Source organism: Hyperolius riggenbachi, chromosome 7, assembly GCF_040937935.1.
Source record: "Hyperolius riggenbachi isolate aHypRig1 chromosome 7, aHypRig1.pri, whole genome shotgun sequence".
NCBI classification, from domain to species: domain Eukaryota; kingdom Metazoa; phylum Chordata; class Amphibia; order Anura; family Hyperoliidae; genus Hyperolius; species Hyperolius riggenbachi.
This window is the reverse complement of record NC_090652.1, coordinates 120,622,665-120,649,018: the sequence shown is the minus strand read 5'-3', so window position 1 is coordinate 120,649,018 and position 26,354 is coordinate 120,622,665. Positions and strand designations below refer to the sequence as shown.

The following is a 26,354-nucleotide window of genomic DNA, read 5'->3' as shown; positions in this document are numbered from 1 at the left end:
TCCAGCTCAGAGTATTATTTGCCTGGCCAGCTGCACAGACACACTTGCTAACAGGCTCCTCAGACTCCTGTGAAATCCTGAGGAAACGTGTATCTGAGCAGCTCACTGAAGTGTCAGGTCTCCAGGTGGCACTCCGGACTGTACAGGAAATGACCTACAGTGCAGCCGCTTCATCTCGTGTGTCAGATCCATTAAACACAGGCTTATTAAATGTTCTCTTACCAAAGGATCTTTAAAGTACATTAATCTTCTGTCGTCCAAGGTGAACCACCTCTTCTTAAAGCCTTCTGTGTGCTGAGGACAGAGAAGAACATCTCAGATAGGAGCCGTGATTACCAGATAAGTGCCGGGCAAACAGAGCTGCTTGCGGGGAGAGAGAGGCCAGAGGTATTCCACTGATACTAATCCTGCCAGAGTCACCTGTCACACCCCCCTGACAGTCTGCCACGGCCAATGCCTGGTACCCACCATGCAATTTGTCATCGGATAGACGGATAGTCTAATTGATTATTTCCAACACGTCCAATCTGATTTAGGATAGTTTTTCTGACTGATTTTCTATATATATATTTCTAATTCGATTTCTATACAAAATGGAGCAGAAAAATGATCGGAAATCAGATCGGACATGTCGGAAATTATCGATTTTACCCATCTACTACCTGATGGGAAATTGCATGGTGTGTACCAGGCATAAGCCTTAAAGGAATACTATCGATTCACATATTTTTTTTCAATTGACACAGGAATTGTTTGGGAAGTGCTGCTAAGTACTGGTGTATACATTTTAGTAGCAACTTCTTTGTTTACTGTTTTCAAAATACATTTAAACTTTACTGACGCCAAAACTGACGGCTGACTGAGCCATGAGGAGAGGGGAAATTCCCCTCACACTTGATCAGTTAACTCTATGTGTAACTCTGTGTGTGACAGAGATAAAGCTCCCAACAGCTGCAGATCCTGTGTCCTGTGTTTCTGACTGACCTGTCTGAAGAGAGCAGAGGAAATGTAACTAATTCTCATAGCTTTCATACTGTTTTTGCTTTCAGAGTTTGATGTGTTTGATATTTGCTTTCTGTAGTCTGATATGTAACTCTGGCTGTGCATTGAAGCAGACACCCCTTCTGCAATTGATTTGTCCCAATATAGCTAAATCCTACCCTCAATAAATTACAGCTTTTGCCTCTGATATTTAACATGAAAAGTAGGAAAATGTTTACACAGCTACTTAGACATTATTTGTACATTGTCATTTTAGAACACTTGGGTATCGATAGTATTCCTTTAAGGTGGCCACACACGATACAATAAAATGATCAGATTTTACAGTAATTCGATAAAAACGATCGTATCTCTCGAAAAAATCAAAAGCTTTTTTTCATTCGACTAGAAAATCTGATCGGATCTCCCGTTTTTTTTTTATTTAAATCGATCCGGAATGCGAGATATTTTTCTTCAATTTCTACTAAAGATTGTATGGTGTATGTTGGATTGTTTATTTATTAATATACACACCCTAGCAATTTTCTCTGAGTTTCCAATCATTTTTATCATAATTGGGGAAAAATTTAACATAAGTGTGTGGTACATTGGTCATATTTTTTAAATGTTACAATCAGTCAGAAAAAATGATTGCAATTCTTAAATTGAACAGATATTTACAAAATTGTATGGTGTGTGGCCACCTTTAGTTCACACATGAAAAGTGTCCCCTCCTGTCCAGTCAGTTTTTGACAGTTGACATCAGTTTTATATGCGTTTCTATGACTGTGTTCACACATAAATCTGTTTTGTATCAGTTTTCTATGGCTTTGTTTACAGATAAAAGGTGCACATTTCCAGTCCAGTGAGGTAAAACTGTAAGCTATGTTATCTACTCCGGTCACACATCGGCACAGTGCCGACACACACAAAGAATAAGGTGGTTTCCACCTCTTAGTCTGAGCAGCAACCACAGTACAGGCGTGTATGTTCAGCTTAGCGGAATGTCTGAACCAGGAAGCAATTAGTGCACTGCTCCCATAGGACTGCTCTGGCCCAACCCAGCTGAGTTGGAGGGACCACCCCCTCCACAGGAGGAGGGTATATAAGGTAACCCTGTGTCTTTTAACTTCAGCTATGATTAAAGAGACTCCGTAACAAAAATTGCATCCTGTTTTTTATCATCCTACAAGTTCCAAAAGCTATTCTAATGTGTTCTGGCTTACTGCAGCACTTTCTGCTATCACAGTCTCTGTAATAAATCAATGTATCTTTCCCCTGTCAGACTTGTCGGCCTGTGTCTGGAAGGCTGCCAAGTTCTTCAGTGTTGTGGTTCTGCTATGAACTCCCCCTTCCAGGCCCCTCTGTGCACACTTATTTAGATTAGGGCAGCTTCTCTCTTCTCTCTTATCTTTTACAAGCTGGATAAATCGTCCTCTGAGCTGGCTGGGCTTTCACATACTGAGGAACTTCAGACAAGGGCAAAGCTGTTTGCAGGAAGAAAAGAGCAGTCTGAAACTTCAGTGCATGAGAAATGCAGGGGGAAAGAAACACACAAATGATCTCTTGAGATTCAAAAGGAAGGGTGTATACAGCCTGCTTGTGTATGGATGCATTTTCTATGTGTGGACATACTGTACATCAACCTACTTCCTGTTTTGTTGGCCATTTTGTTTGTTTATAAACAAACTTTTTAAAACTGTTTTTAACCACTTTTAATGCGGCGGGGAGCCGCGAAATTGTGACAGAGGGTAATAGGAGATGTCCCCTAACGCACTGGTATGTTTACTTTTGTGCGATTTTAACAATACAGATTCTCTTTAAGGACCAACTGGCCTGAAACATGTGAGCTGGTGATGTGTGATTATACTTGGATACGACCATATTAACCTCCTTAGCGGTAACCCCACTGGGCCGATTTGCATAATTTATTTTTATACACGCAGCTAGAACTTTGCTAGCTGCGTGTTACTTACGATTGCCGTCGCTCGCCGCTACCCGCCGCGTCAGAGGGTGCCCCCCCCCGAGACCCCGTGCACTGCCTGGACAATCAGTGACAGGCAGCGCTGAGGGGTGGATCGGGAATCCCTCTGACGTCACAACGTCGGTGACATCATCGCGCCCATCGCCATGGCGACGGGGAAGCCCTCATGCGGACCTGATTGCCGGAGGCAATCGAAGAGGGTAGGGGGATACCGCTGCTCTGCGGCTATCATGTAGCTAGCGCTAGGCTAGCTACATGATTTAAAAAAAAAATTAAAAAAATAGTGCTTGATCTTAGGACAACGTGCGGGCATCCTTTTTGTTCCTGTGCCATTGGGTTGGCTATCCTGGTCCTGGCACTGTCCTGGGTTGGAGTGAGCGGTTCTCCCTAGTGTTTCCTTCTGGTGGATATTAAGCACTGCTTCATGGATGGAACAAGGCCACAGAAAGCGAACACAGTGGGCTTGAACACAAAACGGTGCTAACTGGTAGCACGGGCGTGCTAAATAGTTGGCACGCGAAGTGCCACTTGCAGTCTTTTGGGCGCACAAAAGTCTGCGTTATTGCGCACAAATGTCCGCGATCGTGCAGCTTTGCACGCGCAAAACACCGCGAGCGGCACTTCACGTGCTAACTGTTAGCACCGTTTTGTGAATCCAGCGCAGGAGACTTGAGTGCACAGGGAGTAACTTTGGCGCCGTCAGAAGTCCAGTGTAGCTTGTTCTCATAGCCGCACATAACAGCCTCTTCCCTTGTCTCACCTTTGGCCCAGTTTTCTCCATGAATCCTTCTTTGATAAAGTTCCTTGTCAGCTTTGGCACCAGCTGAAAAAGGGAAAAATAATAAGCATCATCAATCACAGTCTGCCGCAGTGGCGTAGCTAAGGAGCTGTGGGCCCCGATGCAAGTCTTACAATGGGGCCCCTCAAGCACTCTATACATAACAATTGATACGGCGCAACAAAACCTGCCAATGGTAACTACATTGTCAGAGGTGCAAGAAGGGGATGGGAAATAGCTTGTTAATGATTACCACTGTTCAAAGTATCTATAGAAGTGATTATTATGAGCACAGGACCAATACAGAGCCAATACTGTAGTTGAGGGAGGGCCCTTCGGGGCCCCTCTGGCCCAAGGGCCCCGATGCGGTCGCTACCGCTGCACCCCCTATTGCTACGCCCCTGGTCTGCCGGATGCCTGTAGTGACATGCTGGAAATGTCAGTGTTACCTGACATGTGCAAACTTCCACGTATGGCTCCACCTGCTGGCTGACACTGGCTCTACAAGGTGCAATATGCAATGTGGGAACAGTTCAGCCAGACCTATGACAATCCCATGTGGCTGAAAGTATTTACAGCCCCTACTTTTTTCCCCCTTTTCTACATTTGTTCTGATAGTTTATAGTAATATCTGACATTCTGGACTTGCTAATTTTAATGTAACCCATACTTGTTTCAGGGAAAACAACAGAGAGAGATTGGCCACTCAATTCTAACCCAACCCTCCACAGGAAAGCCACTATACATACAGTAGATCATTTCCCATTGTGGCTGTAAACAGATCAACAAAGTGACAATCACCTAATACATTTATGCTGGTGAAAATAGTTTTTTTTTTATGCCAGCTTCCTGAGGAAATTATTTGCAAGAACAGATCTTGACTGACACCAGAGGCGTAGCTAGGGTTTTCAGCACCTGGGGACAAAGAAAGTTTTTGCGCCCCCCGCGCAAAAAACAAAAAGAAAAATTGGTGTGACCACACATCAGAATGTGGGCATGGTCATGGGTGGAGCCAAATGTACAAATGCTGTTTATAAAGCCAGTTTATCTAGCCCCTCCCCCTTCATTTAGATCAGGGGTCCCCAAACGTTTTGGGTCGAGGGCCGGGTCAACATACTTCAGACTGCTGGGGGGGGGGGGGGGGGGGGAGTATACATAAAATGATTTAGAAGTCTTTGCAGGCCAGACAGTGGAGCATACCCAGGTGACATCCTGCAGTCCAATTGGACAGCAGTGTCACCTGATGTGGAATTTGTTTGGAAACCAGCAAATTACTGCTTTCTGGCTTCCATGGATGGTGCCAGCACTGCTATTCTATATGCGGACCACCAATATTTAACTACTAGCCGACCACGTCACGCCGATGGGCGTGGCCGCAGTGGCAGCCCCAGGACTGCCTACCTCCGATTGGCGTAAAGTCCTGGGGCTCTGTTTTACAGGAGATTGCACGCAGGTTGCGCGCGCGCATCTGCGGCTTGGTGGGCGGAGCGCGCAAAATCAGCTTTGCGTGCTAAGTAGCGTGATAAGTATACTTTGCACGCGATGCAGTGCGCGCAATAAAATAGCACATGATCAGTAACAGCTTTGCCGTGCAAACTACTTAGCACCCTAGTTTGCACGTGCAAACCTTTTAGGCGTGCTGTGTTAGCACCCTTTTGTGAATCAAGCCCCATGTGTTCAAGGCATATATCATTCTCATTCTAACATTTATATAAATAACATTTATATAGCATTTTTCTCCCGTTGGACTCAAAGCTCTCAAGAGCTGCAGCCAGTAAGATGCTACCTCAACATGCTACCCTGCAGTGTTAGGATGTCTTGCCCAAGGACGTCTTACTGAATAGGTACTGACCCTAGCCAGGATTCGAACCCTGGTCTCCTATGTCGGTGTGGAAAGGGTTAAAAACTATATGAAATCTGCAAAGCAGGAAGAAACTGGACAGGAAGATTAGACTCTGCTGAGCTGCAGTGTTATTCTCAGCAGAGGAAGGAGATGGGCGGAGTTAGAAGAAGGCTCTGTGATGGGGAGAGAAAGCTGTTCATTAGCTAGGGAAGCTATGTCCGATTACCTGACGGCTGCTATTTTCTAGGTCAGGTAACTGTTTTTACAAAGGCAATTTCTCTGAAACTGCTGCATCAAATATCAACATTGCATCGATATTGCCATGCTCCCCTATTTAGCTTTGTGACGGTACACTTGGACTTAAACATAGACGTATGTACAGAAACAAGGCTTTTAAATTCATGAGCCATCATTAATGATTTTCACATGCAAATGTAAGAAATCATTATTTCCTTTGAAGGTGGACTTACATCAATGTCTCCAGCCCCCGGATAGGCCACCTGTAAGTAGTGAAATCTTGCAGCTCGGATCGCATTAAACCAATCGACAATCTCCTGTGTGATAACAAATAAAAACAATTATTCTTTATTTCTGCAAAAGTGCCAAGCTTATTCAGTCACTGAACTGTACCGGCTGCTCTCCTATCATAATATATATATATATATATATATATATATATATATATATATATATATATATATATATATATATATATATATATATGTATATATACTTACAGTACTGTTTTGCCAAGAAACCGTATATATGGTTTTTTTTAACAGCAGCCCTGGAGGTTTTAGTGACTTTGCCTGGGGAAATGAAGCTCCAGTTATCAATAACAAGGACACTGTGGCAGAGGGACGCCATACAATATCTACAGTACACATGCATGTAGATGGAAGGAACACACCTGCATGACACCCAAGGCTGAAATTAAACCCATTTCACCCCTAGGCCAACTTTCATGTTGCTCCTTTTCCATGTGCGGCAGCCCCCTCCCATTCCACATGCAGCCCCCTCTTCTGTGTGTGACATTCATGTACACAGCAGCCCCTCTCTTTCATGTACAGCTCAGCACATGGTTTCTTCTTCCATATGTTGCTTCCCAGTGGCAGCCTCCATTTTACATTTACAGGTTTCTCTTCAATATTCAGAAACCCCTTTTACATTTCCAGCCGTCCTCTTGAGCAGCAGCCGCCCAAGACTCGGCCTTTGTGGCCTGTCCAGAAATCCGTCCCTGAGACACTCCTTGCCAGAAGCAAAGCGGTACAGCTGCTCCCACTGTGCTGGAACCACTATAGTAAGCAGTGTACTGTGGCATCTATGCTTTCTATTTCACAGACAGATTTCCTTTAAAGTGGCTTCTGCCTCCACTCTTCTTCCTTGTGAAGAGATCACACTGTCACTGTGGCACTTTCTGTCCCGATCGCATCACTCTGGAGAACAACCAGGAGTGCTAGACTTGTTCTGACACTTCCGCTCCAGCCTCTACACCAATGAGGTTAGGTTAGTGTGATTGTGTGGGGGAGGGCCACCTGGAAGGAGCAACAGGGGACAGAGTTGTAGTAAAAGGACAGGCTCTTCTACAGCAGTGACAAAAGGGATATAGCCTATGAGAAAGCACAATTTATCCAGGAATGTTTTTTTAATGTAAACATTGCCCACTCCTTGTCAGACACACTACTGAGGACCAACTACTACCAAGTAAACAGAAGTAAAACAGACCACTTACAGATAAGGTTCCCATTAACTGTACCATTTTTCACTAAATGCAATTTTTCGATGCGATTTAAGGGATTGCAACCAATCGTAAGACAATTATTGATTGTTCACATTTACTGAATGATTCTTTCTTCAACTTTGATCATAAAATCCAACTTTCGGATGGATTTTATCCTACTTAGCAATCGACCAAAGTATCATTTCTTATCGATTGCCTTCATAAACTACACATTTTTTATACAATTTATTTGTAAAAATCCCATCGAAAGATCGCATTTGGTGAAAAAATTGTTCCGCTAATGGGCACCTATACAGTGAGCAGATTTTTCTATCTCAATCCTGGGACAGATGCGGTATTTGTGTGCGTGTGTAGAGTAGGATAGTGCAGCGTTCAAAGCAATAAATATAAAAAAATGTAACATTAACTAAAAGGCAGTGGGCGAGAGTTTGCTCCCTAAACCGTTAGGCAGGGTGACCCTAAAGGTAATTAGACAACATTCACCTTATACAGAAAAAAGCAGCGTTTCTCCCATGATGTGGTGAAACGAGAGATACATACATACTTTACCCCACAAATATGATGCAGAAAATGTTACATCAGAAATAAATGCATTCAACGTTCCCCCCATTTAGTGTTGTTGTGTGGGAGGGTGACTCATGGTGCTGCTGTGTGGGAGGGTGACTCAGAGTGCTGCTGGGTGGAAGGGTTACTGAGTGCTACTGGGTGGGAGGGTGACTCTGGGTGCTGCTTTGTGGGAGGATGATTCTGGGTGCTGCTCGGTGGGAGGGTGACTCTGGGTGCTGTTGGGTGGAAGGGTGACTCTGGGTGCTGCTGGGAATTGGGTGGAAGGGTGACTAAGTGCTGCTGGGTGGAAGGGTGACTCTGGGTGCTGCTGGGCGGGAGGATGACCCAAGGTGCTGTTGAGTGGTAGGGTGACTCTGGGTGCTGCTGGGTGAGAGGGTGTCACTGGGTGCTGCTGGGCGACAGGGTGCTACTGGGACCTGGGTAGAGGGGTGACTCAGGGTGCTGCTGGGTGGGAGGGTGATTCTGGGAGCTGCTGAGTGGGAGGGTGACTCTAGGTTCTACTGGGTGAGAGGGTGACTCTGGGTGCTGATGGGTGGGAGGGTGAATCAGGGTGTTGCTGGGATCTGGGTGACTCAAGGTGCTGCTGAGTGGGAGGTTGACTGTGTGCTGCTGGGTGAGAGGGTGACTCTGGGTGCTGCTGGGCGACAGGGTGCTTCTGGTACCTGGGTAGAAGGGTAACTCTGGGTGCTGCTGAGTGGGAGGGTGACTCAAGGTGCTTCTGAGTGGGAGGGTGACTCTGGGTGCTGCTGGGTGAGAGGGTGACACTGGGGACTGCTGGGCGACAGGGTGCTACTGGGACCTGGGTGGAAGTGTGACTCTGAGTGCTGCTGGGTGGCAGGGTGACTCAGGGTGCTGCTGGGCGACAGGGTGCTTCTGGGACCTAGGTAAAAGGGTAACTCTGGGTGCTGCTGGGTGGGAGGGTGACATTGGGGACTGCTGAGTGGGAGTGTGACTCTGGGTGCTGCTGGGTGAGAGCGTGACTCTGGGGGCTGCTGAGTGGAAGGGTGACTCTAGGTACTGCTTCTGGGACCTGGGTAAAAGGGTAACTCTGGGTGCTGCTGGGTGGGAGGGTGACTTTGGGGGCTGCTGAGTGGGAGTGTGACTCTGGGTGCTGCTGGGTGAGAGGGTGACTCTGGGGGCTGCTGAGTGGAAGGGTGACTCTAGGTACTGCTTCTGAGACCTGGGTAAAAGGGTAACTCTGGGTGCTGCTGGGTGGGAGGGTGACTTTGGGGGCTGCTGAGTGGGAATATCACTCTGGGTGCTGCTGGGTGAGAGGGTGACACTGGGGGCTGCTGGGCGACAGGGTGCTACTGGGACCTGGGTGGAAGGGACTCAGGGTGCTGCTGGGTGGGAGCGTGACACTGGGGGCTGATGGGCGGAAGGTAATTGTCAAAACTTGTGAAACTGGCTAGACATAGAAAGTTGTGGAGTACGGTGAAGACTTATACCACTGCAGCTCCTCCTTCTTCCGATAGCGATTATAGCACTCAGCAAACTTACAACTGATCTTAACATAGCCATGCTTGTTCTCTGACCAGGAACTATGGCGTCAATTCACCAGAGGTTACCAAATTATTTATCACATGGTCGGTAATTTACCTCATGTGATAACTCAAAATAGCAATTCTCCAGAAATATAGGCTGAACAGGTCAAAATTCATGCGATAGTCGGTAGTTATTCGTTATTTTTTCTCAAAATAACTATTCCCCAGGGAAAAAAGGGGGTGTGACCATTCATTATTTTAGATCTATATATCACCTAAATCGCACAGCACAGCTGCTGCAGCTCACTCTGCAGCTAGTTTACTAGCAGCACACAGTAACAGCTTATACTGTATATATTTCAGGCACCAGAGAGCAGCCCGTTTACAATATTAAGCAATATTAAGCATTTACAATATTAAGTGGATGGATGAAACGAAGGAGGAATTTGGATACATTTTTCATAGGGAGGGAGTGCGAAAATGTATCCAAATACCTCCTCCGATTCACCCATCCACTTAATACTGTAAATGCTTAATACTGTTTAATATGCAGAACAGAGGGAGGGATTTGTAATGGAAGAGGGTCAAAAAACAGGGAGGGAAACCCTCTGCGGTCACGTGCTGGTAATAACCTCCTCCTCATACCCACAATCCAGAGAGGCAAAGTATTGCATGCAAATCATTAACACCGCATAAGTACCAACCGTTTTTCGCTCAGTTTTCGCATCCATATCGCTCCATTATCGCCTGCTACCGAACACTCCTCTAACTATCCTCGCACAGTGGTGAATTGCAAAAAAAGTTGAAATACCGCATGAGATAAAATACCGACCTTTCATCACTTATTAACTCTCCTCTGGTGAATTGAGGCCTATGTTACTCTGCAGGACACGCCCTCTTACATGTCATGTGTTCCAAGCAGGACTGTCTGCAAATCCCTGCGGTGCACTGTGCGTTCCATCCCACTTCCACCCAATCATGCATCAGGATCGAATGTGTCTCTCCACAGAGTCCCAAGACCGGGATGTGCGGCGGAAAACCCGGGGCATTCGCCAAGACAAACTGCAACCCGGGAAAGGATGGCCCCGAATCCGGGGCATTTCCCGGGTAAAGTGGGAAGGCCGGTTGCCATATCGCAAACGCTAGGTAGTAGTACACTAGTGGAAATCACACAGGATTGCTTCCATTAGTGCGATGCAATTGCAACACAATTTTACCTAGTCGCAAATGTTGGTCTTGCTACATTTTTTGCGTGTTTGCAATCTAGTTTAACGACAATTGCAACATGACGCCTGTTTGATTATGGCGTAATAATATGTGGTAATTGCAATAGAAATTGAGATAGCAATTGCAGTCCAATTGCAATTCCCAGTGGAAAAGGTCCTTAAAGAGGACCTAAAGTGAATTATACATTATAGTTAATTTACTCCTCCCTATACCCCAACATAGGATCGGCAATTGAAGTGAATAACTCATCTGCTCACTGGGAAATGGACATTATTTTTAAAGTCCACCCTCCCTGTTGGCAAAACCACCATGGCAGTTTTTGCCTGAAGGCTTGCCAAAAAAGTCCAGAGAGCTCTGTGGCCACCTCCCTGCCCCCAGCTTGGTGGCTGCCTATCCACCAGTCCTATATTAGGGTACAATGAGGATTAAATTAACTACAATGTACATTTCACCCTTGGTTGTCTTTAAGCCTATTTAAAGAGACACTTAAGTAAATACATTTCGCTCTTTTTACCTTATTATTCGCTTCGGTAGTCTCAGCACAAGTAAACCGCTGCATCCCCGCCGCAAAACGAGTGGTTTAAACCCCCCAAATCGCTGAGCAAACATCCACGACCAACTTGGTTGTGAATTTTGCTGTGCTGAGAGGCAGAGCTTTCAGCCACAGCTCTGCCTCTCCTGACATCAATTCGACGAGCGGATCTCCGCCTCTCCCCGCCCCTCTCTATGAAGGAAGAGTGAGAGGGGCGGGGAGAGGCGGCGATTCGCCGCAATTGACATCAGGAGAGGCAGAGCTGAAGCTGAAAGCTCTGTCTCTTTCAGGAAATGCCAGCCAGATTGCCCCCTGGGGATTTGGGGGGTCTGAAGCGCTCGTTTAGTGGCGGGGATACGGTGGTTTACTTGTGCTGAGAGTACTGAAGCGAATTAGAAGGTAAAAAGGGCAAAATTAATTCGCTTCAGTCTCTCTTTAAGAAGTGTTTTTGACTTTGTTGCATCTACTAAAGGACAACTTTAATTCTCATTATACAGTACATGGAGTGACTTCACATGCAGTTATATACAGACACCACATGGTGGCACTGGTGTCCCAGCAGCAGAGCCACTTTCCTCATGTATTTGGGTAGCTGTTATAGCAACCAGCCACCTCCCAGCGGCTACACCCCAGACAGGTGCCTGCTGCCTTCTTTCCCCTCTGATGCCGATTAGAAGTGATATGAAAGGGCAAAAAGCATGAAGATTCATTCCAATGTCTGACAGCAGCACAAATACCTCCAGCCTGGCCGCAGGAAATGAAAGGCCAGATTGTTACAGAATATTACCACACAACATTTATTGCTTTCCCAAACATACAGTTAGGTCCATAAATATTTGGACAGAGACAACTTTTTCTAACTGGTCATTCCCACAATGCATTTTGAATGAAACAACTCAGATGCAGATGAAGTGCAGAATTTCAGCATTAATTCAGTGGGGTGAACAATACGATTGCATGAAAATGTGAGGCAACTATAGCCTTTTTTAACACAATCCCTTCATTTCAGGGGTTCAAAACTAATTAGACAATTGACTCAAAGGTTATTTCATGAGCAGGTGTGGCAAGTCCGTGGCCATGTCATTACCAATTAAGCAGATAAAAGGCCTGGAGTTGATTTTAGGTGAGGTTCTTGGGGAGATTGAACTTGGAACGATAGTGTATTTACTCTGCTATTAGTACACTTTGTTCCAAGATCAATCTCCCCAAGCCCACACAGGTCACAGCCCTGCTGCACACCGAGCAGACACAGTAATATCAGAAATTATAAATGGGAAATGAAAAGGGAAGGACTTAGAGAATGGTGAACTGCCTCTTACTCCCCACCCATAATCGACATTCTGCTCAGTCGAAAATTACGGCAGAGCAGTGCGGGGACCACAGGGGGCGCTGGATTGTGATGATGATGCTGTGACATATGTTACATGATTGAAAGCATTAAAACCAACATGTGGTTCAGGGCTAACTGAAGCAAGTCATTTAGGCACCCAGCGCCGTCATAGCATTAGTGCATATGATGCATCAGGGGCGTTCCTAGGGCCCTTGGAGATCAGTGGCACCTGGGGGCACTAGGTAGGGGCTATGCGCGAGCCACGGCAAAAATGGGCATGGTCATGCAGTGAGTGGGCGTGGTCATGGGTGGGGCCAATCGTACATTAGATTAGGACAGTGGTGGCGAACTTTTTGGAGGTCCAAACTGCAACCCACAAGTCACTTATCTATCGCAAAGTGGCAACAGCAATTTAAACTAAATACTATACAAACGTTTTAGCACATACATGAACATTATGGAAAATCCAAGTTGAAAAACTGAAAAGATAAACAATTTCATCCATCCTACTCCTGAAAAAATATATTCATTTTTTTTTAGAACCTCCCAGTTTTATTTTCTGTTTTAAAAAGCTAAAAAAGTAGGTTTAATGCTATTGTCTCATATGATGATGATTCATTTTTTTTTCCATAGTCTCGCAGTTAGCAATCATGTGACCCCCAACAAGACAAATTCAGCAATCATGAGGCCCCTATCAAGACAAATTCAGAAATCATGAGGCCCCCAACAAGACAAATTCAGCAATCATGAGGCCCCCAACAAGACAAAGTCAGCAAGCGTGAGGCCCCCAACAAGACAAAGTCAGCAAGCGTAAGGCCCCCAACAAGACAAATTTAGCAATCATGAGGCCCCCAACAAATCATGAGGCACACAACAAGACAAATTCAGCAATCTTGAGGCCCTCAACAAGACAAATTCAGCAATCATGACGCAGTGGCGTAGCTAAGGAGCTGTGGGCCCCGATGCAAGTTTTACAATGGGGCCCCCTAAGCACTCTATACATAACAATTGATACAGCGCACCAAAACCTGACAATGGCAACTACAGTGTCAGAGGTGCAAGAAGGGGATGGGGAACGGTTTGTTAATGATTACCACTATTCAAAGCATCTATAGAAGTGATTATTATGAGCACAGGACCAATAGAAAGCTAATACCATAGTTGATGGAGGGCCCTTCGGGGCCCCTCTGGCCCAAGGGCCCCGATGCGGTCGCTACCTCTGCCCCCCCTATTGCTACGCCCCTGATCATGAGGCCACCAACAAGACAAATTCAGCAGTCATGAGGCACATAAATAGACAGCATTTCACATAAATAGGCAGAATGCCCCTTAATATGGTAGACACCTCTCACCTGGCTTCTGAATTCTCCTCTACTGGCTGCTGTACCTGGCAATACTGTTTTTGGCTGGATTGGGGATGATGTGTGAGCTGAAAGGCCTGGCAGTGATGCTGTGGCCTGGCTGGCGGTGATGCTGTGGCCGATGTTGTGGCTGGGTTGGCTGGCAGTGATGCTGGGCTGTGCTTGGCTGGTTGAAGTAAATGCTGGCCTGACTGGTGGTGATGCTGTGGCCTTTTTGATAGTGATTCTGGGCTGGTTGGCTGGTGGTGATGCTGGGCTGGCTGGCCTGGATAGTTTAGGTAGCGACAGGTGCCCCCTAGTTAAGGTAGCGCCAGGAGTACCCCAGTTTAGGTAGTGACAGGAGCCCCCAAGTTCAGTTAGTGACAGGAGTCCCCCAGTGTAGGCAGTGACAGGCACCCCCCAGTTAGGTAGTGACAGGTACCCCAGTTGGGTAGTGAGTGACAGCAGAGACCCCCAGTTGGGTAGTGAGTGACAGCAGGGACCCCCAGTTGAGTAGTGAGTGACAGCAGGGACCCCCAGTTGGGTAGTGCGTGACAGCAGGGACCCCCAGTTGAGTAGTGAGTGACAGCAGGGACCCCCAGTTGGGTAGTGAGTGACAGCAGGGACCCCCGTTTAGATAGTGAGTGACAGCAGGGACCCCCATTTAGATAGTGAGTGACAGCAGGGACCCCCGTTAAATAGTGAGTGACAGCAGGGACCCCAGTTAAATAGTGAGTGACAGCAGGGACCCCTAGTTAAATAGTGAGTGACAGCAGGGACCCCCAGTTAAATAGTGAGTGACAGCAGGGACCCCCAGTTAAATAGTGAGTGACAGCAGGGACCCCTGTTTAGATAGTGAGTGACAGCAGGGACCCCCGTTTAGATAGTGAGTGACAGCAGGGACCCCCGCTAGGTAGTGAGTGACAGCAAGGACCACCGTTAGGTAGTGAGTGGCAGGCGCGCTCCCCACCCACCTACCTTGCCGCTTCAGACCTCAGGATCAGCGGGCGACCCGACCAGATACAGCGGGCGCCGGGCACAAATATGCGGAAGTGATGTCACTTCCGCATATCAGCGGTGTCCGCTAGGTCCTAGCGCCCGCTCTATCTGGTCGACTGGCGCTGATCGAGGTCTGAATGGCAGCGCAGCGGGTACAGCAGGGCAGAGCGGGGCAGCGGCGGCCGGGAGACCCGTGGCACCCCAGGACAGATAGGGGGGAAGGGCCCCCCTAAAATAGGGCTAGCGACGCCCCTGTGATGCATGCCCTGCCCAAGAGTAAGTCAGAGAGCCAGCAAACACCAGATCCCGAATTACAACTCCCTCCAAGTTGCTACAACTCAGAGGGGGAATAGTATTTAGCGCCCCCAGGGATTTGAGCGGCAGCAGGGTGAGCCCTCATTCAGCTCACCCTGCATCCAGCTAACCAGTTGGACTGACTTGAGCTGCGTCTTATCAGTCGTTGGTCACCTCTTATCAGTGATGACGCCTTGTCGTCTTGACAAAATTTGTCCAACTTCTTTAAGTTGTTTGATACTCATGCTTTTAAAAGACTTTTGTTGAGTGTGTGTATGAGACCTAAAGACAGTGGCTTAGCAGGCAACTGGTATTGCTTAAAAGGAAATAAACATGACAGTCTCTATTTCCCTATCACTTCAGTTGTCCTGTAAGGAGAAGGAGGGTAGATACAATTATTTATCTCAGCAGTTTATTTTCATCTTGGATGTCCTTTAAAGGAAAATTCAATATCTGTTAAAAAAAACCCCAATCCATTCTGTTCCAATCTATACATTGCATTAATGGTAAACATAGTTTCGGCTTATACAATCTTCAGTCTCCTAGATTCTCAGATAGAAGGATACAAGAAAATAAACATGATAAACGAAACTAGAGAGATTATACTCTCAGCATCTGATCGAGTGGTGCTTCCGAGTCTACAGAGGGTGTGTTTCCTGAGTTGAAGAGGTGCTTACATGGTGTAAAGGTCACGGTATAGCATTATTCCATGATGTCTAGATTTCAGAACAATAAAGAAGATGTTTTTTGGTAAATCAAGCTGCCCCAGGAGGTAAGTGCTCATTAACTGAAGTCTTATACAATCGTATGAGACATGACGAACAGCAGGCATTGTGTGGCGAACGAATGAACAAAAAAGGGATCCGCAAACCAGACCAGATTGAAGTAGAAAAAGGCTGATATGTTTATTAGAAAAATCCACAGACAGTGCAATAAAATCACAGGATCAACTCACGCGTATCGGGCTTACCATCTGCCCTTAATCGTAGTTCATTGTGTGGCGAACACTGTACGGACGCGTTGTTAGCCTGTATGCTAGCAACATGTTCTGTTGCTATGCAGGGGAGGGGGTGAAGGGCTAAAGAAGCAGCAGAGGAGTGAAGTAACTGGTTGGGCCGGGTGAGTGGGTAACAATGCTCTTGGCCAGCGCTCAGCAAAATTGATCTGCGGTGCTGATCGCTGGCTGAGGTGTCAGGGCCCATCGGGGCCCACTGTGCTCACACAACTATCCCTAAGTCTTCCTAGCAGAATCTGACAGATTGGTAAGGCCCTTTTCTAGTCTGGTAAAGGTACGTACACATGTCCAACTTTTTCAAACAACTTGTCATCCGACTTGTCGTTTGAACAACAAGTTGGATGTGTGTACGTGCTTTCGAGCGACTGATAACATCCGGTTTGCCCAATCCGCTCAGCGAACCCTTTGGACTAACTGTCGTTCAAACGACTGTTAGGTCCGCACATGTGTACAAACGACTTTTAAGCCAGAATCGTGCCCAATTAGGACTCAACCCACCATGGATGTATATCCAATATTTATTGCATGTCAATGGCAGTAGTACAACAGTATAACAAACAGCATGACGTTTCGGGCAGAGGCCCTTTCTCAAATGCGCGTTTGAGAAAGGGCCTCCGCCCGAAACGTCATGCTGTTTGTTATACTGTTGTACTACTGCCATTGACATGCAATAAATATTGGATATACATCCGTAGAGGGTTGAGTCCTAATTGGGCACGATTTCGGCTTTGGACTATAAGGGAGGAATGATGGACCTCTAGCCCAGACTGGACTCCCCATTACAACTTTTTCATCCCAGAGGCAGGTAGACACACCTTAGATTGCGATTACAAACGACTTTAAAGCTGGCCATACACTAGGCCGATTCCCCGCCGATCGACAGCAGATTCGATCACTGGGATCGAATCTGCTGTCAAATCGTTAACGTTACCGCTAAATTCCGATGTATTTCATCCCGAAATATATCGGTCCCGTCGATCGCTCTGTGCGGGAAATTACCATCGATCGCCCTCGGGTAGGGAGCGCGTCGCTAGCGGCGTTCGAGTGCCCGACGACCGACGCAATACAGCTTGATACATTACCTGATCATGCCGGAGCGCGTATCCCCCCGGTCACCGCTGCTCCGCCTCCGCGCTGGCCTCCGGATCCAGCAGGCTTCGCTTCTTCCTGTCCCGGCAGGAAGTTTAAACAGTAGAGGGCACTCTACTGTTTAAACTTCCCCCAGACAGTGAAGAAGTGAAGCATGCCGGACCTGGAGACCAGACCAGAGCGGAGAAGACAGCGGAGACATGGGGAGTCGTGCCGGCGGAGCAGGTAATGTATGCGGGGGCCCGGGGGAGCGGCGGCGGCAGCATCACCACCACAGATTGTAAACGGTTTCAGGCTGAAATCGATTCACAATCTGTTTGCAGTAAAGGCAGCCATACGATCCCTCTCTGATCAGATTCGATCAGAGAGGGATCTATCTGTTGGTCGAATCTGATGGCAAATCGACCAGTGTATGGCTACCTTTAGTCATTTGTCCAATTAATAGAAGTTCAAACACCAAGTAGTTTGATCAGTCATTTCCTCTAGTCCATTGTTCTATCCAGTCCATTGTCCATTATCAAGTTGGTTAAATGACATGTAAATAAGGTAAATTAGCATATTAGCCGCTTTGTTGGTCAGTGTGTACAGGACATCTGAACGACTTATTGTTTGAACTACAAGTCAAATGACAAGTTGTCTGAAAAAGTTTAACTTGTATATGCACCTTTAAGGTTCGTACACACGCCGGACTGCAGGCAACGACGGGTCTGTCGTCACCTCCCGCTGGGCGGGCGTTCCAGCGACAGTCCGGCGTGTGTACAGTCTGTCTGCAGACTGATACGGCTGTTTCTGAGCGATCCGCCCGGCGGATCGCTCAGAAACAGCCTTATCAGTCCGCCGACAGACTGTACACACACCGGACTGTCTGCTGAACACCCGCCCAGCGGGAGGTGACGACAGACCCGTCGTTGCCTGCAGCCCGGCGTGTGTACGGACCTTAAGTCACAGCCAGAAGCTAGACACTTAAAGTACAACTGAAGCAAGAGGGCTATGAAGGCTGCCATATTTATTTCCTTAAGCAATACTAGCTGCCTGGCTGTCCTGATGATCTCCTGCCTCCAATACTTTTAGCTATATACCCTGAACAAGCATATGCAGATCAGGTGTTTCTGACATTATTGTCAGTTCTGACCAGATTAGCTGCATGCTTGTTTCTGGTGTTATTCAGACACCACTACATCCAAATGTATCACTGGGACTGCCAGGAAACTGGTATTATTTAACAGGAAATAAATATGACAGACTCCATATTCTTCGCACTTCAGTTGTCCTTTAATTTATTCTGATAAGAGGGGGTAAACAAAATGCAAATAATTCCAAATTGATGAAAATTTTGTGGTAATTTTATGCAGCTTGAGAACAGACAAATCAAGTGCAGCATTTATATATATTTATATATATTTTTCCCAGCAGTGAATGTTAATATATATATATTACTTTGGGTAACATTTCCTCAGTTATGGGGTGTCTGCTGAACTGCATCTGGATAATGCCTTACGTGAAGCACGTTGCTTGTGGCAGTAGGATCTGGATCTAGCTATGGAATCTGCTTGTCCACCTGTGTAGATGCCTCTCGTTGCATGTGTGTAAATGTATGCTCTGTATCTCTACTTACCTGAGTGACAACTAAGGCACTATTTAGGGAACTATTGTCCACCACATTCAGGTAGTTATATCCTTACGTGACGTTTGCCCCCCTCCCCCCCCCTTCCCCAGCAGACGGTCACCGCCGGCCTCCATGTTTCCCACTAAGAAACAGCTGTAAGGTAGTAGAGTTAATCCCCCAATTTATGGATATGTATTTGCAAATAAAAGAGGCCATATGCACTTTATCCGGTGCGTAATTTTCATATCTCTATTGATAAAAAAAGACTTATGCAGCACCAATCTAGGTTTATAGCATTTTTAATGAAAATTGATTTCCTTATAAAGAAGGGAAAAGGATACAGCTCTAATAAAATGCATCCAGCCGGGATCTGTTTCCTGTCAGAAGGGCTACCAGTGACCAAAAATAATCTGTGGGGCTTATTATGTAGGTCAGGGGTCCCCAACCACCGGGCCGCGGCCCACTGCCGGTCCGTTGGCAGTTTGACACTGGGCCGCGGCAGGTCTGGCCTCTTGCCCCCTCCCCGCAGCCGCCGCTCCTGTTACCTTATCATGAGCGGGCGGCCGCTTGTTCTATTAGATTCCCCCGTAGCCGCTCTCCTCTTAGTGGCATCTCCTATTACGGCAGCACGCTCGGTGGCTGCTGTGATGAGCAGGAAGCGGTACAGCGGCTTCCTGTAGCGGCGATGTGCAAAAGCTCTAGTCAAACCAGTTTTGTACACATCAGTAAAAGTTGCTGAGACTGCTGATGCCGCAAAAACTCTCCTAACGTGCAAATTTTTAACTTGAAACTGAACCAATCAGAATCAGTTTATGCTGATCAATTACCTGGCAGCTGGTTATTTACCTAACAGCTTGAGGCTTTAATTCTCTGGGTTAAACCCCTCTCCCCTGTCAGTACAAATGTGCATGTTTGAACTTTTAGCATGTGGCTGCAACTGTGGGGGTGTAGTGCCCTCCAGTGGTGGGGACGGAGCTCTGGAAGAAGAGAGGGCTCAATATGTCACTGCTTAGTTTGGGCCACAACCCCACTGCGGATAGGTGCACCTCTTTATATAGAAGGGGTTCTAAGCTGTTTCTTTATGGCTTTTCGTTTAGTTGAACACATTTAGTACCATGGAAAGCCTTGCTTGCTGCTGTTGCTGAACAGCAATGTTTATCGGCTGTAGCACCTAACAAGTGGTGTTTGTTTTGGGCCACACCCTCACTTACTATAGTAACTAAAGAGTGAATACAAGGTTCAGTATAGACAGGTGACTAGCGATAATTTATGCCCTGTTTTTCCAGTCTAAGTGAAATTAAGTGCATCACTGCCATTGGATTCAGACAGTGCTTTACAGCAATGAATTAGGAGGTGTTTCCCAGATCCTTTTGAACTTCTCAGAGGGTCCATGTATTCTAAATATACACACTGATAAGCTATTCTATCTGCTGCAATGAGCCACTCTGAAATAGAACAACACTTTTGCCTCAATTCACTAAGCAGTTTAGACTAGTCTACTGATGGCTTTTAGTCTACTGATGGTTTGGTGTAATGTTTTAGACCTGGTCTAAAACATTCGGTAATTAGGTTGGTAAAGCAGGGGAAATGATCAAAAGATGCAATTCAGAAAGGCAAGGAGTAACCACGCCCACTTTTTCTGACAGAGCTAAGACCAGCTGATTTCTGTCAGTCCTAGCTACCCATTTGTGAATTGCATCTTTTGATCTTTTCCCCTGCTTTACCGGCCTAATTACCGAATGTTTTAGACCAGGTCTAAAACATTTGGTAATTATTAATGAATTCACTTTTGATGCAACTGATTTACACCAAACCATCAGTAGACTAAAAACTATCGGTAGACTAGTCTAAACTGCTTAGTGAATTGAGGCCATTTACAGGAGGTAAAGCACAAAGTTCTGGGGGGCAGAGTTTGACAGGGAGCAAGTACATGTCCCCATGTAGCTCCATGTCCATCTGCAAGCAAGTGATAGCAAGTGATGATAAATCATAGCAACACCATTACCTGAGGAGAAAGAGGAGGGCATCTGCACAGACAGCAGCAAGTACACCACAATACCCGTTGACCAGATATTTTCCCATAGCCCAAGAGCAATCAGCTGGCAACAAGAGGAGGGAGTCCTCATCCCCAGGACACTTGGCCATGACTAACCCTGCAGCCTGGAGGACATCTGGCATGATCTCCCTACAAAGCAGGAGGCAAAATAGCAGACAGATAGGATTGTGACATCTACACAGAATTAAATAATGGCCTTCAGAGTAGACATTTCATCTATGAATGCACATGTTGCTGACAGAGTCCGATGTGACCAACCTACAAGCAGAGGTCTTTCAACTTAAAGAAACAGGAGAAAAGCAGACAGCCCTCAACCACTACCTCAAATCACAAACTGAGTTTGTAAGAAATGTCATGCTCCGAGGCATCCCAGAAACCAGGTGGGAGTGGAATATCGTTCCTGCTCTCCACACCATATTTGTAGACTTTTCAACCACCTGGAGGACAGATCTCAGGCACCGACACCATATGTCACATGCACAACTTTGAGGAAACGGAGTGCAGTTTTTTAACCCAACGTTTATTGAAAAAAAAAAAAAAACCAAACAAACCAAGAACCAACAGGTTACACAATGTGTTCTCAACATTCCTAGAAAACAGCAGCATCATGTTATACATACAATGTACTCAAAACAAGTCAAAACAAAACTATAATAATAAATAAAATACATTGTATAGTGCTTTCCTCCAGTGGGACTCAAAGCATGAGTGAGCTGCAGCCACTGAGGGTGCGCTCATTAGGCCACCCTGCAGTGTTGGGCATCTTGCTGAATAGGCACTGACTTCATCCAGGATTCCAACCCCGGTCACACTAATTAAGAGGCACAAAGTACAGCCCACGCTCCGGCTCCGTGCTACTGTGCAAGCGCATCCACAGGCTTCCCCCTACTGTGGCAAGTATCAGAGTTTATATTTCTCTCAGATTACAGGTTTGCGTTAAACAATGCTGATCCTGAAAGCAAGTCAATGAAAATCCCCAACTCCCCCAAGAGTTTCTGAATGGTTAAAGCGGAATGAAACCCAGCATATCTTCTTTGCTCTAAAAGATTATTTACAGCATATTATATACTACCACCATTTTTTTTACTAGAACAGCATTAAAAGGGTTAAACACAGGGCTTTACAAGTTCCTTGCTGGGAAACCTGGATGCATCTGAACTGTAGATAATGTTACCTTGTGTTTACTTAATTGTATCAAGTGAGGAATGTGACACATTCTCTAACTGTGCAGACACTCCTGAACACTCCTCCTGAACACAGACAGAAAATCAGAAAGTATTTCTGCTTGAATTAAAAGATGAATAAACCTGTTATGAATCAAATGCAAGGTCAACTCACATAGCAATAAAAGTGTACTTTGGGAACTTGTAATTTCTAAATGAATAATAATACTTATGCACAAAAGTAAAAATGATAACCGTATGGCATATAAAAAGTAGGAAAATCTGTTTTTATTGAATATTATGTCAGGGTTTTATGCCGGTTTAAAGGAGATTGCCAAAACACAGGAAATGGCGAACAACACAGAACTACCTGGAGAGGCTGGCATGAGTTTACCGTAGTTAGATTGGTGAATACAGAAGTTTACTGACCACCTCTTGATGACTCTAATCGAGAATGTATAACGATGCTGCCTGTTGGATTGGGTGCCATTTTCACGATTACAGTAAAATATCTGTAATACTATATTATCAATTTTCTATCAACATACTCGGTCCCCTATTATCACACTAACCCACCCTCCTAATGCTGAACTCTATTCCCTGCACATTGACTAGCACTAACCTCTTTCCTAATGCCCAACACTAAGGCCCCTTCCTAATGTCTAACACTAACTTCTCTCCTATTACCTAACACTAACCCCTAGCACCCAACATAATTACTAGCCGAAGTGCTAGCCATTCGGCTAGTGATAATAGATCAACTACTATTACCTGAAAGTGATAACCGAACTGCTGACTTAACAGCTAGTATCAGCACTGCTTTCCTCTGTCATCGCACAATCTTACCTGTTCCAAAATATATATCGCCTAGTTGGAGAGAATTGGGCAAAAACTCTTTGCCTTGCTTCTTTTATAATGGCCGTGAGGACATCTATTGCCACACCCCCTTCCACCCTGCTCTACTTCCTGTGCTACCCCCTTGTTGTCCCATACCTTCCTTCTACACTGACACACTACTCTCCACAAGGCCCATGACCCACCCTTTCTACACCTTGATGGCAAAACAGCCCTACACACACAATGCTTTATTCATGGTGTATATTTTGGACTTGACTTTATAATGCAATTTAACACAACCTTCATGTGTCTGGTGGTAACCTCTGACTAACACAAATGATTAAAGGACAGTTGAGCTTCACACGCCCTAACGCTTACTTGGTTCAGCTACAGAACTTTGAATGCCTGTCATATACACCAATGTATAATCCAATCAGTTTCCGTTTACCTCACGATGCATGTAACTGTATTTGAGAGTGGACAATGTAAAGATTGTATCTATGGATGGAAATTATAAACTCTTCCTCTTTTTTCTTTATCTACAGATAAGGAATGTTAAAAAAAATCAGTCCCATGCAGTATATGCTAATTATGGTATAAACCGTTTTATAAGTGCTTTGAGTACATTAATATTTATTAATTGAAGCGACATGACAGGAATCCAGCATCGGTGCCTGGCTGCCGGCTTACCTTGCCATCGTCGTGGTACACAAAGACATTCCTTGTGCTGTTATCCCTCAGATAAGTGATTTGCAGGCCATTTGGGTTCCCCATTTTGGCTGGCTGGAAAGTGGCGTTTAAATGCTCAATCCTTATAATTGCTTTGGGCTCCCTTGCCTGGAAATACATTTAGATAAAAAATTTCAGAGAGCGGTAATAGCACAGCAATCAAACTCTCATTCAAAGCTGTGAAGCCACAGTGTGATGTGTTCCTGTAATAGGAGAATGATATGCCTGGACTGTCGGTAATTCACAAGAAGAATGCTTACAACAAGTGGATGAGATAAAACCAAAGCAACTCACATTGTCCTAATGAGCCCCATAAGGGATGGAGGTTCAGCAAAGTAATCCTTAGCTTATGGTGGCTAGAACCAGATATAAGCCTCGGACGTTGGATGGGTCCTGCACTGTGTCCCTTTAGATGCACAGAGGAGCTCTTTCCAGAAAATACAGGGCAAAGTGTAAAATAGAAAAAACACCCACCAAACTGCTGCTCTAATTTAGTTTCAAACCTTGAGTGACTCTGGCTAACCATCTTCTGTAATATTTCTATATGGTAAACAGAGGTGCCAAGAGAGTAAAATGAACTAAAATGGTTAAAAATTGCTTGGAAGGCAGTGGTGGACTTACCTCCTTAAAGCAGATTTAAAAATGACAGATTTATTAGATACTCCACAAAGTGTTGCAATGCGTTTCACAGGTATAAACCCGCTTTTTCAGGCAATAAAAAGGGGGCGTATAAACAGTAAACTGTCAAAAATTCACCAAGCGCCACACAGAACAAACGCAGGCCATGCAGAATTTTTGAGCGTTAGCGTTTCTGCAATGTAAAGTATATAAACGCTGGCATAATCCCTCATGAATCGCTATACAGAGTTATTTTGCTAGTGTTTTTAACCACTTAAGGACCAGAGACCGCTGGTACAATACAGACAAATCGCCGCATATACCCGCCGTACGCAGGGATCCTCCTGATATAGACTCTGCCGTCTCTATGACGGCACAGTCATGTAAGTCGTTCAGGAGCCGCTTTCATTGGATCCTGACTGTGTCTATCAATGTAAGCCAATGGGCGCGGCTTACATTGATAGACACGGCCAGGAGCCAATGAAATCGGCTCCTGACCGGATCACATGACTCTGCCGTCATAGAAACAGGCAGAGTCAGTGAGCTGCGGCGAGAGATGTCGGGTTTGAGCGGCACGATCGGCGGGGAGCAACGGAAACGGCGGATGCGCGCTGCAGGTGGTGATTGAAATCTACGCCCTGCCAGCCAGGAACCCACCAAAACAGGGCATAGATTTCAATCACCGCGGTCCTTAACCTCCTTGCCGGTTATCCCGAGCTCAGCTCGGGGTAACCTGCGCAGGAGGATATCTCAGGCCCCGCTGGGCCGATTTGCATAATTTTTTTTTTGTTACAAGCAGCTAGCACTTTGCTAGCTGCTTGTAACTTCCGATCGCCGCCGCTCGCCGCCGATCCGCCGCAATCCGCCGCGCCGAGTCGCTCCCCCCCGCCCCAGAGCCCTGCGCTGCCTGGCCAATCAGTGCCAGGCAGCGTTGAGGGGCGGATCGGGATTCCCTATGACGTACCGACGTCCATGACGTCGGTGACGTCATCCCGCCCCGTCGCCATGGCGACCGGGGAAGCCCTGCAGGAAATCCCGTTCTCAACGGGATTCCCTGCATACTCTGATCGCCGAAGGCGATCGGAGTGGGTGGGGGGATGCCGCCGCTTAGCGGCTATCATGTAGCGAGCCCTTGGCTCGCTACATGATTTAAAAAAAAAAAAAATTAAAAAAATGTGCGGCGCTGCCTCCTTGCCGGATTTTTTAGACCGGCAAGGAGGTTAAAGAGAATCTGTATTGTTAAAATCGCACAAAAGTAAACATACCAGTGCAATAGGGGACATCTCCTATTCCCCTGTGTCACAATTTCGCCGCTCACCGCCACATTAAAAGTAGTCAAAAACATTTTTTAAAAGTTTGTTTATAAACAAACAAAATGGCCACCAAAACAGGAAGTAGGTTGATGTACAGTATGTCCACACATAGAAAATACATCCGTACACAAGCAGGCTGTATACAGCCTTCCTTTTGAATCTCAAAAGATTATTTGTGTGTTTACCTTCTGTCCCCCTGCAGCTCTTATCCACTGAATAGTGACAGGCGGTGAGACTGATTGTTTCTTCCTGCAGACAGCTCTGCCTGTGTCTGTAATTCCTCAGTATGTGTCAGCCAGCTCCTTTCACAGCCTAACAGAGGAGGATTTTTATCCAGCTCTCTTCTATCACTGACAAGAGAGCAGAGAAGCTGCTGGCTTATGTAAATAACACACACACAGGAGTGTGCATAGAGGGGCCTGGAGAGGGGTGTGCATAACAGATCAGCACGGAAGAGTTGGCAGCCTTCCAGACACAGGGCGACAAGTCCGACAGGGGAAAGATAGTTACATTGATTTATTACAGAGACGGTGATAGTAGAAAGTGCTGCAGTAAGCCAGAGCACATTAGAATAGGTTTAGGAACTTGTAGGATGGTAGAAAACAGGATGAAATTTTTGTTACAGAGTCTCCTTAAAGAGAATCTGTATTGTTAAAATCGCACAAAAGTAAACATACCAGTGCGTTAGGGGACATCTCCTATTACCCTCTGTCACAATTTCGCCGCTCCCCGCCGCATTAAAAGTGGTTAAAAACAGTTTTAAAAAGTTTGTTTATAAACAAACAAAATGGACACCAAAACAGGAAGTAGGTTGATGTACAGTATGTC

At 46.0% G+C, this 26,354-nt stretch overlaps 1 protein-coding gene across 2 annotated transcripts in view; it reads right to left on the bottom strand.

Annotated features, from left to right (window-relative positions):
• ADAP1 (ArfGAP with dual PH domains 1) overlaps positions 1 to 26,354 on the bottom strand; it is a 326,339-nt gene that overhangs the window by 9,982 nt on the left and 290,003 nt on the right. For both annotated transcript variants that reach the window (XM_068244589.1, XM_068244587.1), the window contains exons 6-9: positions 23,557 to 23,703; positions 6,057 to 6,140; positions 3,726 to 3,788; positions 223 to 294 (exon numbers count right to left, since the gene is read on the bottom strand). In XM_068244589.1, coding sequence (XP_068100690.1) covers positions 223 to 294; positions 3,726 to 3,788; positions 6,057 to 6,140; positions 23,557 to 23,703 — 366 coding nt within the window. The remainder of the gene's footprint in view (positions 1 to 222; positions 295 to 3,725; positions 3,789 to 6,056; positions 6,141 to 23,556; positions 23,704 to 26,354) is intronic.